General features: G+C 40.9%; 1 protein-coding gene across 12 annotated transcripts in view; it reads left to right on the top strand.

The window, feature by feature from the left end:
- Window positions 1-247: 247 nt before the first annotated feature.
- PICALM (phosphatidylinositol binding clathrin assembly protein) overlaps window positions 248-13,929 on the top strand; it is a 111,490-nt gene continuing 97,808 nt past the window's right edge. For 10 of the 12 annotated variants that reach the window (XM_028128482.2, XM_028128476.2, XM_028128474.2 and 7 more), the window contains exon 1: window positions 374-573. In XM_028128482.2, coding sequence (XP_027984283.1) covers window positions 444-573 — 130 coding nt within the window. In that variant the 5' untranslated portion in view covers window positions 374-443. Of the gene's footprint in view, window positions 574-13,929 lie in introns of all 12 variants that reach the window. The other 2 variants (XM_028128473.2, XM_028128498.2) reach the window with 2 other exon arrangements.

Consider the following 13,929-nt stretch of genomic DNA (forward strand, 5'->3'; position numbering starts at 1 on the left):
CTTCCCTCGCTGAGCGAGGGAGGGCGGGCGTTGAAAAGGAAGGGAAGGAAAAGGGGCGGGAGGAGGAGGCGGGGCGGCGCTCCAGTCACGTGACCCGGGGGAGCCCGGAAAGCTCCGAGGAGGAGCCTGGCGCCGCCATTTTCCTGCAGCTGCCTGTCCCTCTCAGCCTGCCCGGCTCCAGCTGACCAGCGAAGGGGTGGGCTGAGCTGAGGCGGGGGCAGGGGAGCGCCCGGCGCCGTGCCTGACCCCGCGGGGGACACGAGCCGTTTTTTTTTTTCCGGGCTGGGTGTCAGCGCGTGGCCCTGAGCCCCGCCCCAGGCCGGCGGGCGGAGAAGGAGCCGGTGGGGGTAGGGGGTACGGTGGGGGGTGGGGGTCCTCCGGCGCTTGGGGGTCCCAGTCCCCGCCGGCTGCGGAAAGGCAGGGGTGGCGGAGGAGCCGCCGAGATGTCGGGCCAGAGCTTGACGGACCGAATCACCGCCGCCCAGCACAGTGTCACCGGCTCCGCGGTCTCCAAGACAGTATGCAAGGCCACGACTCACGAGATCATGGGGCCCAAGAAGAAGCACCTGGACTGTGAGTGAAGCCGCCCGCCGTGCCCGCGGCCCGCGCCTGTCTCCCCGTCTCCCCTCACCCCCCTGTAGCCGCCTCTCCCCTCCCTGCCGACTGGCCTGGCGGCGGCGGGTGCTGAGCTCGTCCTGGCCGTGGTCGTGCTGCTCCCGGCACACCTGCCTTCACGGCTTCCGTTCCCTGTCGAAAAATCCCTGACAAGCCACTCCCCTCCGGGGGCCTCGGGGACCCTCGTTTCCCCAACGGGTGCGCCACGACACCCCGTGCTCACCCCCGACCGACTTGCCTCCGCACCTGGCCGCTCACCTCCCCGCTGCCTGCCCGGACCGCAGCCTTCGGCTCTTGCCTCCCACCCGTCCGGGCCGCCCGTCTCCCTCTCCGGAGCGGCTCCCCGCTGGCCCCGGGTTTCCCTGCCCCATTGTTTCCCGTTAGCCTCCTCCGGGTTTTCGTGAACGCCCGGTGGCGTGAATCCGGATCTCTTTCTCTCCGCCGTCCTGAGCGCTGCCTCCCTGGAAGTGGTGATCCCCACTCCCTGCGCTCCGCCGGCCTCTCCTGTGCCTTCCCGGGCTGCCTGCCCTTCCACCTCTGCCGCCCGCGTTGGGGTTCTCTGTCGTTGCCCCTGTAGTTTCAGTCAAGTTCCTTCGTCTCCGTTTATTTTCAGTAGCATACTCGGTTCCCGACTCTCATCCCAGATTACTTACTCTCTGCGTTGGAGCGGAAGGAAAGGGATTCCGTTTGGGGTAGGGAAAGCTTTGTGGAAAGTTAGGATTTTTAATTACCTCTGGTGGAATTTAATCATTGTGTTTTCCTGTGTTTGACCGGGGTAAATTGCGAATGTCAGGCAACCACCTAACCCCGCCTTGTTGTTGTTGTTGTCGTGTGTTCTAATGGGAACATGGGAAAGGGTTTGCTGGTCCTGGTGTCATTGTACCATTTCCTGGAACTGTTAACAAGCCTGGCCGTTTGGGTTTAGAGGCTTGAGTGTGAGAAAGCGTAGACTTCTGGAATTCAACATGGATTAATAATCACACATACCAGTAACATACATCTCTTTAAAAACTGGTGAAAGATGTTCGATGATGCGTGAGTTTGGACTCCGTTTTAATTTTATACTGGCTATCTTTCTGGGGGCTAGCTTTTCTTATACGGCGTAATATTACTCCATTTACTAACTTGCATACAACCAGTAGACCTAACTCCTCCCAACTTTTCCCAAACCTGGAAGCCACCTGTAATAGCCTCCTTTTTCTTTCCACTTCTTGACCTCAAGGTACAAAGCTCAGTGGATTACTCAAGCTTTGACTCAGTGGAGCTTTGACCTGAAACTTTTCAGGGAAATAGGTACAATAATAAGTTCCTCTTTTAAAAGTCTACTAGACACATTAGCCTGACTGACTTCATTCTGCATGAAAGTTACTTTGCTTTGCTGATCAAAGCAAGAGTGAGCATGTCCTGAAAGGAAATTCACTGACAGGGAGTCCTGTTTTGATTTCACATTTGGACTTTGGCCGTAAGGCTTGAACTTAAAAAAAAAAAAAAAGTACAAAATGTGAATTCTTCCAAGATACTTTGCTCATGAAGTACTGCTAGAACAAGTTATTGCTACAGACAAACCCATTATTCATTGTGACTGGTTCCTTCGCTGGAAAAAATATATATATATCATCACTGCTTGGTTCTTCTCTCTCATGCACGAGTCATGCAGGCTGCTTTTTAACTCTCAGCCCTTGCCTGTGTAGAGAGTGCAGAATATATTTAAATGGTGACATTTTAATAAACAACAATTCTTTAAAATGCATAAAAAACTATGATTTTGGGGGATTATCTGATATTTGAAGTAGACATTTCTGTTTATTTCTGTTCAAATGACTACTTGGCTTGCTTTGCCCAACCTTATGGTTTGCCCAACAATGTGTTAATTCTTTTGTTGTTTTTTATTTTTATTTTTGATGATGGGGACAAGTGAAGAACTTACTAATAACTGCGAGCTATTGTCCTCTTCCCTCACTTCAAGATGATAAATTATAACAAGAATATTGAGCTTTTAAAAGCCCTTATAAAGGTTTTTGTGTTACTTCAGATTTAGCAACTTTCTTAAACACGTTACCAAAAAGGTCAGAAAATAGTCTAGGTTAGGATGGTGATATTTATTTGGGGTGATATTTATTTTTTGAATGTTAACCTTTCTCTTATAATAGAAGCTACTGCAGATGCTAACTGGGATTAAGTTAGGAGCATATTCTCACATTTGTAGTTCCTTTTCTCTACCACTTGTGTTTATAAACTCACTTATTTAGAACTTGAATATTTCTGGTAATGTTTGATTTTTAAAAAATTCACACAAATAAGGAACCCCTACTCTATTTCTTTTCAGTGAGGTTTTTAAAATACAGTGATACTATTTTTCCTAGTTAAAATGCATTTCCAACCAGTTCTCACTGATGAAATAAATTTAAGTGTAGTCTGACCAATCAGTGTTTTTTTCTAAACACCTTCCATACACATGTTAATGTACTTTTGAGAAAATTGAGGACTTTCACAGACAGATCTGGGTCTTGACACCAGGAATTTTAGGCTTTAATGTATAGATAATTTTTCTTCTTATGGGAAGTTTTTCTTCTAGTGAAGGCTTAATTCTCTTGCACCTTTTAATGCACCCTCAAACCTATTGCCTACTTAGTGGAATCTAATGAAAATGATCTATTTATTTTTCCTGATAATTTCAATTTTTAAATGTTAGTATTTAACAAAAATATGCTTAGGACTTTTCACCTTTATAATCCTTACAGTGTGGATGTGGTTTCTGTGTACTTCCCTGAGGTCTTTCCATATTAGGAAGTGATTATTTTAATCCATGAATTATGGCTTTATTCATGTGATATAGTTGTTTAAGAAAGGTGTTTTGCTTTGTTTATAGGCATCAATAGATAATATTGTTAACTAGAGTCTCTAGTGTGATTAGAATTGTCAAACTTGAAACATATTTGTAAAAATGAACCTGATTTGCTTTTAATTCCAGACCTTTTGTGGCCATCTATAATCAAGAAAGAATAGCAGCCCCTAAGAGTTCAAACATAAATTTAAAGGACTTCAATTTGCTAGGCACTTATTAACCATTATCTAATTTAACTCTCTCTCTCAGCTATGGGAGAGGCAAACCATATGCATGGAAAGTAGTCTCTAACTCCAGGTAAAGAAGATATGGAATGCTTAAAATATCCATAATGATTGAAGTATAAACAAACACAGTTTTTAAATTTATAAATTCTTAATTAAAAAACATTCTTAACATTCTAAAGATTTAACAACCTTTAGTTTTGTTTTTTTTTATATGAATAATTTTCTTTATATTTACTTAATTGACTGTCCTTGGGCATTTACATTGTGATATTTCACTGGAATATAACATTTATGTTAGTGGCTATAATGGCTTCATTTTTTGTTGTTGTTGTTGTTAATCCTCACCCAAGAATATATTTTTCCATTGATTTTTTTTTTTTTTTTTTAGAGAGATGGAGGGGGAGAAAGAGAAACATCAATGTAAAAGAGACGTATCTATTGCTTGCCAGGGTGGAACCTGCAACCCAGGAACGTGTCCTTTATTGACCTGGAATTGAACCCATGATCCTTTGATACCCCAGCTGACGCTCTAACCAATGAACCATGCTGGCCAGGACTGGTTTCACCTTTTTATCCATATTTTTCATTTAATTTTCAGGGACACTTAATTCCAACCACCATCTGCCTTACATTCTCTACAACAAAATCAAGATCGTGTTCTTATTAAGTATCCTAATATATAAAAACCCTGGATCCTGTATGACCGGAGGCTTGACCAACCGGAAGTCAGTCCTGCAGTCAGCGCTGGATTGCCCTGGCGACGCAGTGCTGACTGCTGCTGTTGCAGGCGCAGTGACCCAGCACTGACTGCTGAGGGGGCTGCGAATCAGGAGAGAGGCCTGAAGAGAGAAGCAGGTTCTGATCCGTAGCCTCTGTGGCAGCTGTTGATCAGCACTTGCCTCTCTCTTTCTCTCCAGCAGTCGCGCCTCCATTTCTCTCCAGGCCTCCACTGGGGCTGCTGATCAGCCCCGCCTTTCTGATCAGGCCCCATTGATTGGCCCAGAGATGCTGACTGGCATAGGAACTGACCAATCAGAACCAAATCTGGATCAACTGAGGAGCCAATGGCTGCCTAGGAGGTGGAGCTTTTGATGCTGTCTGGTATAGGAACCAACCAATCAGAACCAAATCTGGGTGAACTGTGAGGAGCCAATGACTGCCTAAAAGGCAGAGCTTTTGATGCTAACTGGCATAGAAACTGACCAATCAGAACCAAATCCCGGTGAACTGTGAGGAGCCAATGGCTGCCTAGGAGGTGGAGCTTTTGACGTTGACTGGCATAGAAACCAACCAGTCAGAACCAAATCTGGTGAACTGTGAGGAGCCAATGGCTGTCTAGGAGGCGAAGTTTTTGACGCTCACTGGCATAGGAACTGACCAATCAAAACCAAATTGGCCAGCAGAGGAGGGCCATTGGGGGTGAGATCAGGCCAGCACGGGAGGGCAGTTGGGGGGAACCAGGCCTGCAGGGGAGGGCAGTTGGGGCCTACCAGGCTGGCAGGGGAAGGCAGTTGGGGGCCTTCAGGCCAGCAGGGGAGGGTAGTTGGGGGCGAGATCAGGCTGGCAGGGGAGGGCAGTTGGGGGCGATCGGGCTGGCAGGGGAGCGGTTAAGGGGTGATCAGGCTGGCAGGCAGAAGCGGTTAGGGGCAGTCAGTCAGGCAGGCAGGTGAGTGGTTAGGAGCCAGCAGTCCTGGATTGTGAGAGGGATGTCTTATGGGTCCCAGATTGAAGAGGGTGCAGGCAGGGCGAGGGACACCATCCCTCCACCCAGTGCACGAATTTTGTGCACCGGGCCTCTAGGCTATTATAAGCATATCTGTATGGTAGATATAGTATGTACTTTTGTGGATTTTTTAAGTAAGAATTTGTGAATCTTGAGTATATAGAAGGTGAATTTCAATTAGTGGTTTCTGTAACCATTGAAAACGTATATTAGATATTGAAATGTACTCAAGATAATTATCTTTTTAAGCAGATGTATTGATTTTTAAAATCTTTCTTTTTGAAAGTATTACAAATATCCCCTTTTCCCCCATTGACACCCCCCCTCTAGCTTGCCCCCGTCCCCCGCCTCTGCCCTTCACCACACTATGGTCTTTGTCCATGGGTTATGCATATATGCATACAAATTCTTTGGTTGATCTCTTCCCATAGATGTATTGATTTTTAATGTCATGAGGAGATCCAATGGATGCTTTGTTTGCATACTGCCAAGAAAGCGTCTAGTAACTGGGATTTGATTTGCAAGAAGATGCATGTGAGAAAGATATTAAGTGGAAAATCTGTACCAAGATGTCTCTTGTTTAGAAAAAAAGTTACTGGGGCTTTCCAAATGGATCTTGTTTTACAGTTATTTTATAGTTAATGTATGGGCTTACTGTTCTTTCCCATAAGAATTAATCATATGGTTTATATTTTCATTTTTTATTTTTGACCTATTCTGTTACTTAGTCTTTAAGAGTTCTGAAATACAGAAAATGATAATGGAGTCATTTAAGTGGGCAATGATAAACTCTTGACTATGTTAAATGGCAAATATCAAGAACCTGGGTTACATAGTAGAACTCCATAAATGTAACCTTTTTTCCCCTCCATGATCTATCTAGTTATGTTTTGAAATACTATCCTATATAATGAAGAGGGAATATGCTAATTGACCTCACACTCACAAGATGCACCCAGTCGCCTCAGCTCCACCGCCGCGCGCCTGATGCCAGAGTCCCCCAGTATCCTCAGCCCCCCCGCAGTGAATTTTCATATGACCATTACCTTGTTGAAAAATTCTTACCCAAGGATATGATTATTTCTTTTAGATCATCTGTTCTCAGGGAGCAGTCCTAGGCCAGTGGGTGGGCATCTCCCAAGGGTCCCAGAATGTGAGAGGGCGCAGGCTGGGCTCAGGGACCCCTCATGTGCATGAATTTTCATGCACCGGGCCTCTAGTGTATTTTAAAAGAGAAACTGAAGAGAACGTGACATATAGCCATTTTTGTAGCTGCCTTATTTGTAACTAGAGGTCCGGTGCATGAAATTTGTGCACAGGTAGGGTCCCTAGGCCTGGCCAGCGATCTGGGCTGTTCGGGGCCTTCATTCCCTGGCTGTGGCTGCCGGCCGGGGCCCTCCTTCGTTCTGTGCCACCCCCAGTCAGCGCACATCATAGCGAGTGATGGAACTCCCGGTCTCCCAAACTCTCCAGGGGACACTTTGCATATTAGCCTTTTATATATATAGATTAGCAAATTCTAAAATACCTTTGTGAAGTAATTAGGCTTCACTGGTGGGCTTGTTTTAAAAATACTTGCTATTAGACTTCACATATTTGTTTTATATCCTTATAGCAATGCTGTTTATGTTTACTATATGTTCTGTGTATTTGAATAATTTTTAAAGGTGTCTTTGAATTTAGTTTAGAGTGCCAGGTGAGAAATTAAACTTCATATGACATGACTTAGCCTTTTTTCTCTCTTATTTGATTTGTGAATCACTTGTGTAAAATATTTAATTAGATACTTTTAAAGTACATTATTAAAAATAATACATTTGAATTAATTGTCAGAATTGCTTTAAGTAAAATTGTTTATTTTGACCTTGATTATCATTTAGATGTTTATTGTGAAAGTTCTCTGTGATGCATGGAAAGTCACTTCTGTTCTTTTTTCTTCAGTTCCAAAGTGCTTAATTCCATGATTTCTCCCTTAATATCAAAGAAGAAAAATAAACTTAAAGGCTTCTTGGCAAGAGGTTAGAGCCCTATGAAGAAAAAGTAGGCTTAGATTTTCAAAGTAAAGGCTTTGTATTTGCTCTTCCTGTTCTTTTTGGTGGCTGAAGTGGCATTTCCGTTACTTTGTGTTCTGTCTCAGTGTATTTCCAGTTAAACTGCTTTATACATTTCTCTAGAGATCTGAAATTTTTGGATTTGACTTTTTAGAATTTTGTATGTTTATTGTGTATATGGTTCTTTTCATGGAGAATAGTTTCTGAATAATTAGATTTTACTAATATTCCTTTAATAGGGAATTTTGATGAACCTAAACCTTTGTCTTAAATATTATGTTCAGGGTTGTAATTTGCCAGGTTACCAGAATATTAAGGATTTCTCATTATATTAGAACTAGAGTCCCAGGGCATGAAATTTGGGGGGTGGGGGTGGGGGTAGGGTCCCTCAGCCTGGCCTGCGCCCTCTCGCAGTCTGGGGCCCCTCAAGGGATATCCGCCTTGTAGTCCAGGATCCCTCGCTCTTTACCACCCGCCTGCTCGCTGCTCCTTACTGCTCGGCTTGCTGCGTCTGTCCCCTGGTGGGGAAGGACGGTGGGAGTGCTCCAGGGCGTGTCAGTCCCGTCTTGCTCAGTCCTGATCAGCTGGACCCCAGCAGCAAGCTAAGCTACCTGTCGGAGTGTCTGCCCCCTTGTGGTCAGTGCACGTCATAGCGAGCGGTCTTAGCACATATTACACTTTGGTTGAATGGACGACTGGACTCTTAGCATATTAGGCTTTTATTATATAGGATGTAGTAGAAATACAGCTAGGCTTTGTGTTTATGCCTAGCTTGATTTTATATTTATTTAACAATTTTTTTTTTTTGTGCTGGGCACTCACCATACTAAACACTTTACATTTATTAACTTGCTTATTTCTCTAACTAACTTTGTGAGAGAGATTTTACTATTATCACCATTTTACTAATTTGCCCAAGGTCACGCAGCCAGGAAGAGAACTGGGATTTGAACCTAGGTAGGCTAGCATCAGGTCTATGCTTTTATCTCAGTGTGACTTCTTATATAATGCTTTTTACTCCAGGAAATGAATAAACCATATTTATTTATTCACGACAGTGGTTCTTAAAGTGTGGTCCTGGGACTCCTGGCAGTCCCCAAGGCTCTTTCAGTATATTCGTGAGTTTAAAACTATATTCATATACTAAAGACATTATTTCCCTTTTCCATTTTTATTCTTTCATGAGTGTACAGTGTTTTCCAGAGGCTATGTGATGTGTGATATTGCAACAGATTGAATGTAGTAGCTCATATGAGAATCAAACTGTTTCCTATTAAGATAGATAGTAAAGAGTTATGCAAATGTTCTAAATTTTGACACTTCTAAATTTTGGTGTTGGAAAATATAGTTCTTTTTCATGGAAAAGGTTAACATATGATGAGTTTTTAAAAATGAATTAATATTTTAAATTTTTATTGTTTTAATTCTAACAGTAAATATCAATAGAGAAAAACCACATAAGCAAAGGCTCTTTGGTGTTCTCAATTTTTAACATTATAAAAATTCTGAGACTAAAAAATACAACTTTAAGGAAGAGTGTGTATTAGAGGGGAGCAAAGGATTATAGACAGGCATTAGTTTTAAGATGTCCTTTAAGGTCTCAGTAATGTTGGATTTGATTTGGTGAGTAACAGTGACCCAACCATTGGAGGACTTTGAGCAAGTGATGTGGCATAATCCTTTGATTATGTCATACATTTAAGTATATTGGAAAGAATGTGCTTTGTGACTTGGAAAGAGGGTGCGTGGAGGCAAAAAGAGTGTAACAGTAATATCTATTTTATTTTTCCTAAAAGGCCTTAACAAAGCTTGTCACTAATTGGGATTCTTAATCCATTTTTCCTCACTTTTTTAAACATCTAAGTTATACCTTTTCAGCCAATCAGGTTAGGTACTATTTGTGCTCAAATGAGTTCTTGACCCCCTACACTAGACTTTGCATGTACCATTCCTTAGACACAATGTTCCATCTTTCCTTCTTTAAATTAACTTGCTTTTGTTAACATTCACATTTATAGTAACCTCTTTCATAAAGACATTAATGACTAACTTCTGCTGGTCTTGTCATTCAAACGTTGTTATCACTAAAGTTTATAACTTTGCTTAACTGTAGTTAGTATCATGCCTTTATATGTATTTTGGGTTCATGTATGTTTTCTCTGGAGAATAGGAACTGGTTTTTGTGTGTGTGTTTTTGTACTGTTTTATATCTCTTCCCAAAATACCTAATCAGTAATCCTGTGGGTGCTCAGTAAATATTGAATGATTACAGATAATCTTTCACAGCTCAGACTTTTCCATCAACAACTTCTAAACAGCATAGAGATCTATTCTAGTACTAGATATTTACTATAGCAGTTATCTTAGTTGCAATGAATGGTAATTACATGGTTACAGAATTACATATAAAGTCAATCAGTAACATTGATTAAAACTTTATAACAAGTTGCTGTGTGTTTCATGAAACATATGAGGCATTAAGAGGTCTAGTTTATTTTTTTTAAATCTTCACCCGAGGATGTTTCTTACTGATTTTAGAGAGAGGAAGGGAGAGAGAGAAACACTGATGATGTAAGAGAGAAATATCTATCACTTGCCTCCTGCATATTCCCCAAGTAGGGATTGAGCCTGCAACCTAGGTATGTGCCCTGACTAGGAATTGAACCTGCAACCTTTTGGTACATGGGATAATGCTCCAACCAACTGAGCTACCTGGCTGGGATAAGAGGTCTGGTTTTGTTTAGTTATTATATGGTGGTTTCCAAAATATTGTTCCAGCAAAAAAATAAAACTGGGGGTGGGGGTGGGTTCTAACTGTTCAGTTTGAAAACTATATTAAAATGCATGCTTTGAGGATATGTTTTTGAAAGTAGAAATTTACTTAATTAATCAGGGATCCAGAAATATATTTGAAATGCTTACCAAAGCTGCTTCCTTATACAACTTCAGAAGGTGCTGATTCCATTGTAATCTAGGTGTAGCATGCCTCCAGAATATAACTGTATGACAGACTTACGTTAGATGTAAGGAGGGATAAGTACACTTAATAGATAGTCAAAATGTAAAAGAAAAGAATGACTTAGAGTGAAGCTTTATTTTTAAAAAAAAAAAATTTTTTAATGATGAGAAAAAGAGAAGCATTAATTTGTTGTTCCACTTATTTATTATGCATTACTTGACTTTAAAAAATATATTTTTATTGATTTCAGAGAGGAAGGGAGAGGGAGAGGTAGAAACATCAGTGATAAGAGAGAATCATTGATTGGCTGCCTCCTGCATGGGGATCAATCCTGAAACCTGGGCATGTGCCCTGATCTGGAATCGAACCGTGACCTACTGGTTCACAAGTCGACACTCAACTGCTGAGCCACACTGGTTGGGCAATTGGTTGATTCTTGTATGATGCCCTGACCCAGCATCAAACCCACAACCTTGCCTTATCTGGAGGAACATTTAACCTTTTGCACTCGGATGTCGAGTGTGACTCGACATGGTTAGCATCGGTAGCAGCTCGAGAATAAAGCGAGTGCAAAGGGTTAACCACTTGAGGTACTGGGCCAAGGCTTAGAATGAAACCTTATAAGGTACAATAGGCCCGGTGCATGAAATTCATGCACGGGTAGGGTCCTAGCGGCTGCCGGCCAGGGCCTCCCTTCCCTGGCTGCCGGCTGGGGCCTTCCTTCATTCCCTGCTGCCCCCTGGTGTTCAGCACACATCATAGTGAGCAATGGAACTCCAGTTGATTGAACTCCCGAGGGGACACTTTACATATTAGGTGTGTATGTATATATGTGTGTGTGTGTGTGTGTGTGTGTGTGTGTGTGTGTGTGTATGTATATTTATTTATTTATTTATACATACACACATACATATACATATACATATACATATACATATGCCTAATAGAGTATCAGTAAGCAGTTATTTTTGTCTACACAGAATAGTGAGCGTGTTTCCATAGTATCTTACACTTCCTCATGATGACACTTCATATGTTGTAATTATTTATAGCTTTTATGTTTAATTATAGAGAGCGCTTATGTATGTTTTTATACTATGCTAAATACAGCATTTAGCAATTATGCAATAAAAATATGCTGAACAAATGAAGGAGGATGGAATTTTCATGGGTAGTTTCTAATGTGTTATCAAACAGTTTTAGGATTTTTTTACTTAGCATAATGTTCTCCAATTCCATCCAGGTTGCTGCAAATGATAAGAATTCCTTCTTTTTTATGGCAGCATAGTATTCCACTGTGTAGATGTACCACAGTTTTCTGATCCAGTCATCTGCTGACGGGCACCTAGGCTGTTTCCAAATCTTAGCTATTGTAAATTGTGCTGCTTTGAACATAGTGGTGCATATATCCTTTCTGATTGGTGTTTCTAGTTTCTTTGGATATATTCCCAGGAGTGGGATTACTGGGTCAAATGGGAGTTCCATTTTCAGTTTTTTGAGGAAACTCCATACTGTTCTCCACAGTGGCTGCACCAGTCTGCATTCCCACCAGCAGTGCACGAAGGTTCCTTTTTCTCCGCATCCTCGCCAACACTTGTTGTTTGTTGATTTGTTGATGATAGCCATTCTGACAGGTGCGAGATGGTACCTCATTGTTGTTTTGATTTGCATCTCTCGGATAATTAGTGACTTTGAGCATGTTTTCATGTGTCTCTTGGCCTTCCTTCTGTCTTCTTTTGAAAATATTCTGTTTAGGTCCGTTGCCCATTTTTTTATTGGATCATTTATCTTCCTTTTATTAAGTTGCATAAGCTGCCTGTAGATGTTGGAGATTAAACCTTTATCAGTGATAGCATTTGCAAATATGCAATAAAATCTCAGACATATGCCAAAAGAACTTCTTCACTGACACTGCCCCTAGGGCAATAGAAGCTAAAGAGAAAATTAACAAATGGGACTACATCAAAATAAAAAGCTTTTTTACAGCAAAAGAAACCATCAACAAAACATCAGTTTTAGGATTTTTTATATAAAAGAGAGATTACTGTAGGAGTAATAGTCTTTGTTGTGAGTAGTGGTTGTTTGAACTTCTGTTTTCATGATCAAGAACATTTTTATTGGAAATGTTAGAAATTATGGAAGTTGGGAAATAAACTTCCAGAAGATTATGTAAAATTAGGGCAGCTTGACACTCTAAAATATTTATTTCATTCCCTACCGATTATTGGTATATTTGGCTTAAAACAAATGGGCTTAGCTAGTCAGATATTGGGTTTTCTTCTGCTTTTCTTTTCTTTCTTATGATTATTATTTTCTTGTGTGTGGTTAAAAGTGAATTTCAGGGAGTCCTGGATTTTAGACTTTGTATTATCCACATCTGATAGCAGAATGCTATAAGGCCTTGTTTGCTAAGTGCTTGTGTGTTTCGTTATATGACATTGGCAAAACATTTAAAGGGCAAAATATAGTCAGAAATGAAGTATCTGACTGTAATATGCTATATTGGATGAACCAGGCATTGGCCTTGATTGGCTTTTTCCTCTACTTCCTTTAGCTATACCCTTTCTCTCCTGAATTGACTCTAATGAATTGCCTTTGGAAATCCAAATTAATTTTCTTTAGAAAATGAAATGTAGATAAATCTTAATTCATTTGTGTACCAGAATACCCAAGAGTTTATCATTTTTTGTGACTATTTTTCTTAGAGAAGGGCCCAAATGGAGAAAGAATTATAAGAGCAAATAATTTATTTCATGTATTTTAGTAAAATTCTCTAGGAAACGGTATTAAAATATTTTGCTTGCTCTATGAGCAGTAATATGGGGAAATGGTACTGAGATTGAATTCTGTTTAACACTGAGCAGTAGCAGCAAAAACCCTGATCAGAAGCAGTAAGTGGAGTGCTAAGGGAGAGTGATGAAGGTCTAGACAAAAATTTAAAGATGAATAACACTTGATTCTTATCTTCAAAGGAACATGAGATCTAATTGTGAAAATGTTCAAGCAAATAATTGTAACACATTGAGATAAATGCATAATTTTTTTAACATAAAGTAGTAGAGGCTGGAGTAATTAATTTTTAAGTAGGTAAGTGATGACTTCATAGAGGATGTAGCAAATTTTAAGGATGGATAATGATTTGCCAGATGGTCAGAAGGGTTTCTCTTAAATGAGCATGTGCAGTGATATATAAGCAAGAAAGAGCATTATGATGTATTTGGGGAAAACTTTAAGTAGTGCTATATGGTAGAATGCAAAATGTTAATGGGAATAAGGGAAAATGAGGCTTGAAAAAGATCCCTTAAATGTCTTATAAGGACAAGAGTTAATAGACTCTTGTCTTTTCAACCCTCTTCAAATCCTCACTATAGAATTCCCTTTTCTCCCATTAATTAGTTGCTTTCCTAGCTTTAGATGCCAATATTTTAGAACTGAGAATGTACTCTTTCCTTTTCCCAGGTAATTTGTGGTAGGGTTATTGAAAAGGATAGGAAGGGTCCTGACTGGTT

This window comes from Eptesicus fuscus, chromosome 13 (assembly GCF_027574615.1).
Source record: "Eptesicus fuscus isolate TK198812 chromosome 13, DD_ASM_mEF_20220401, whole genome shotgun sequence".
Taxonomy (NCBI): Eukaryota; Metazoa; Chordata; class Mammalia; order Chiroptera; family Vespertilionidae; genus Eptesicus; species Eptesicus fuscus.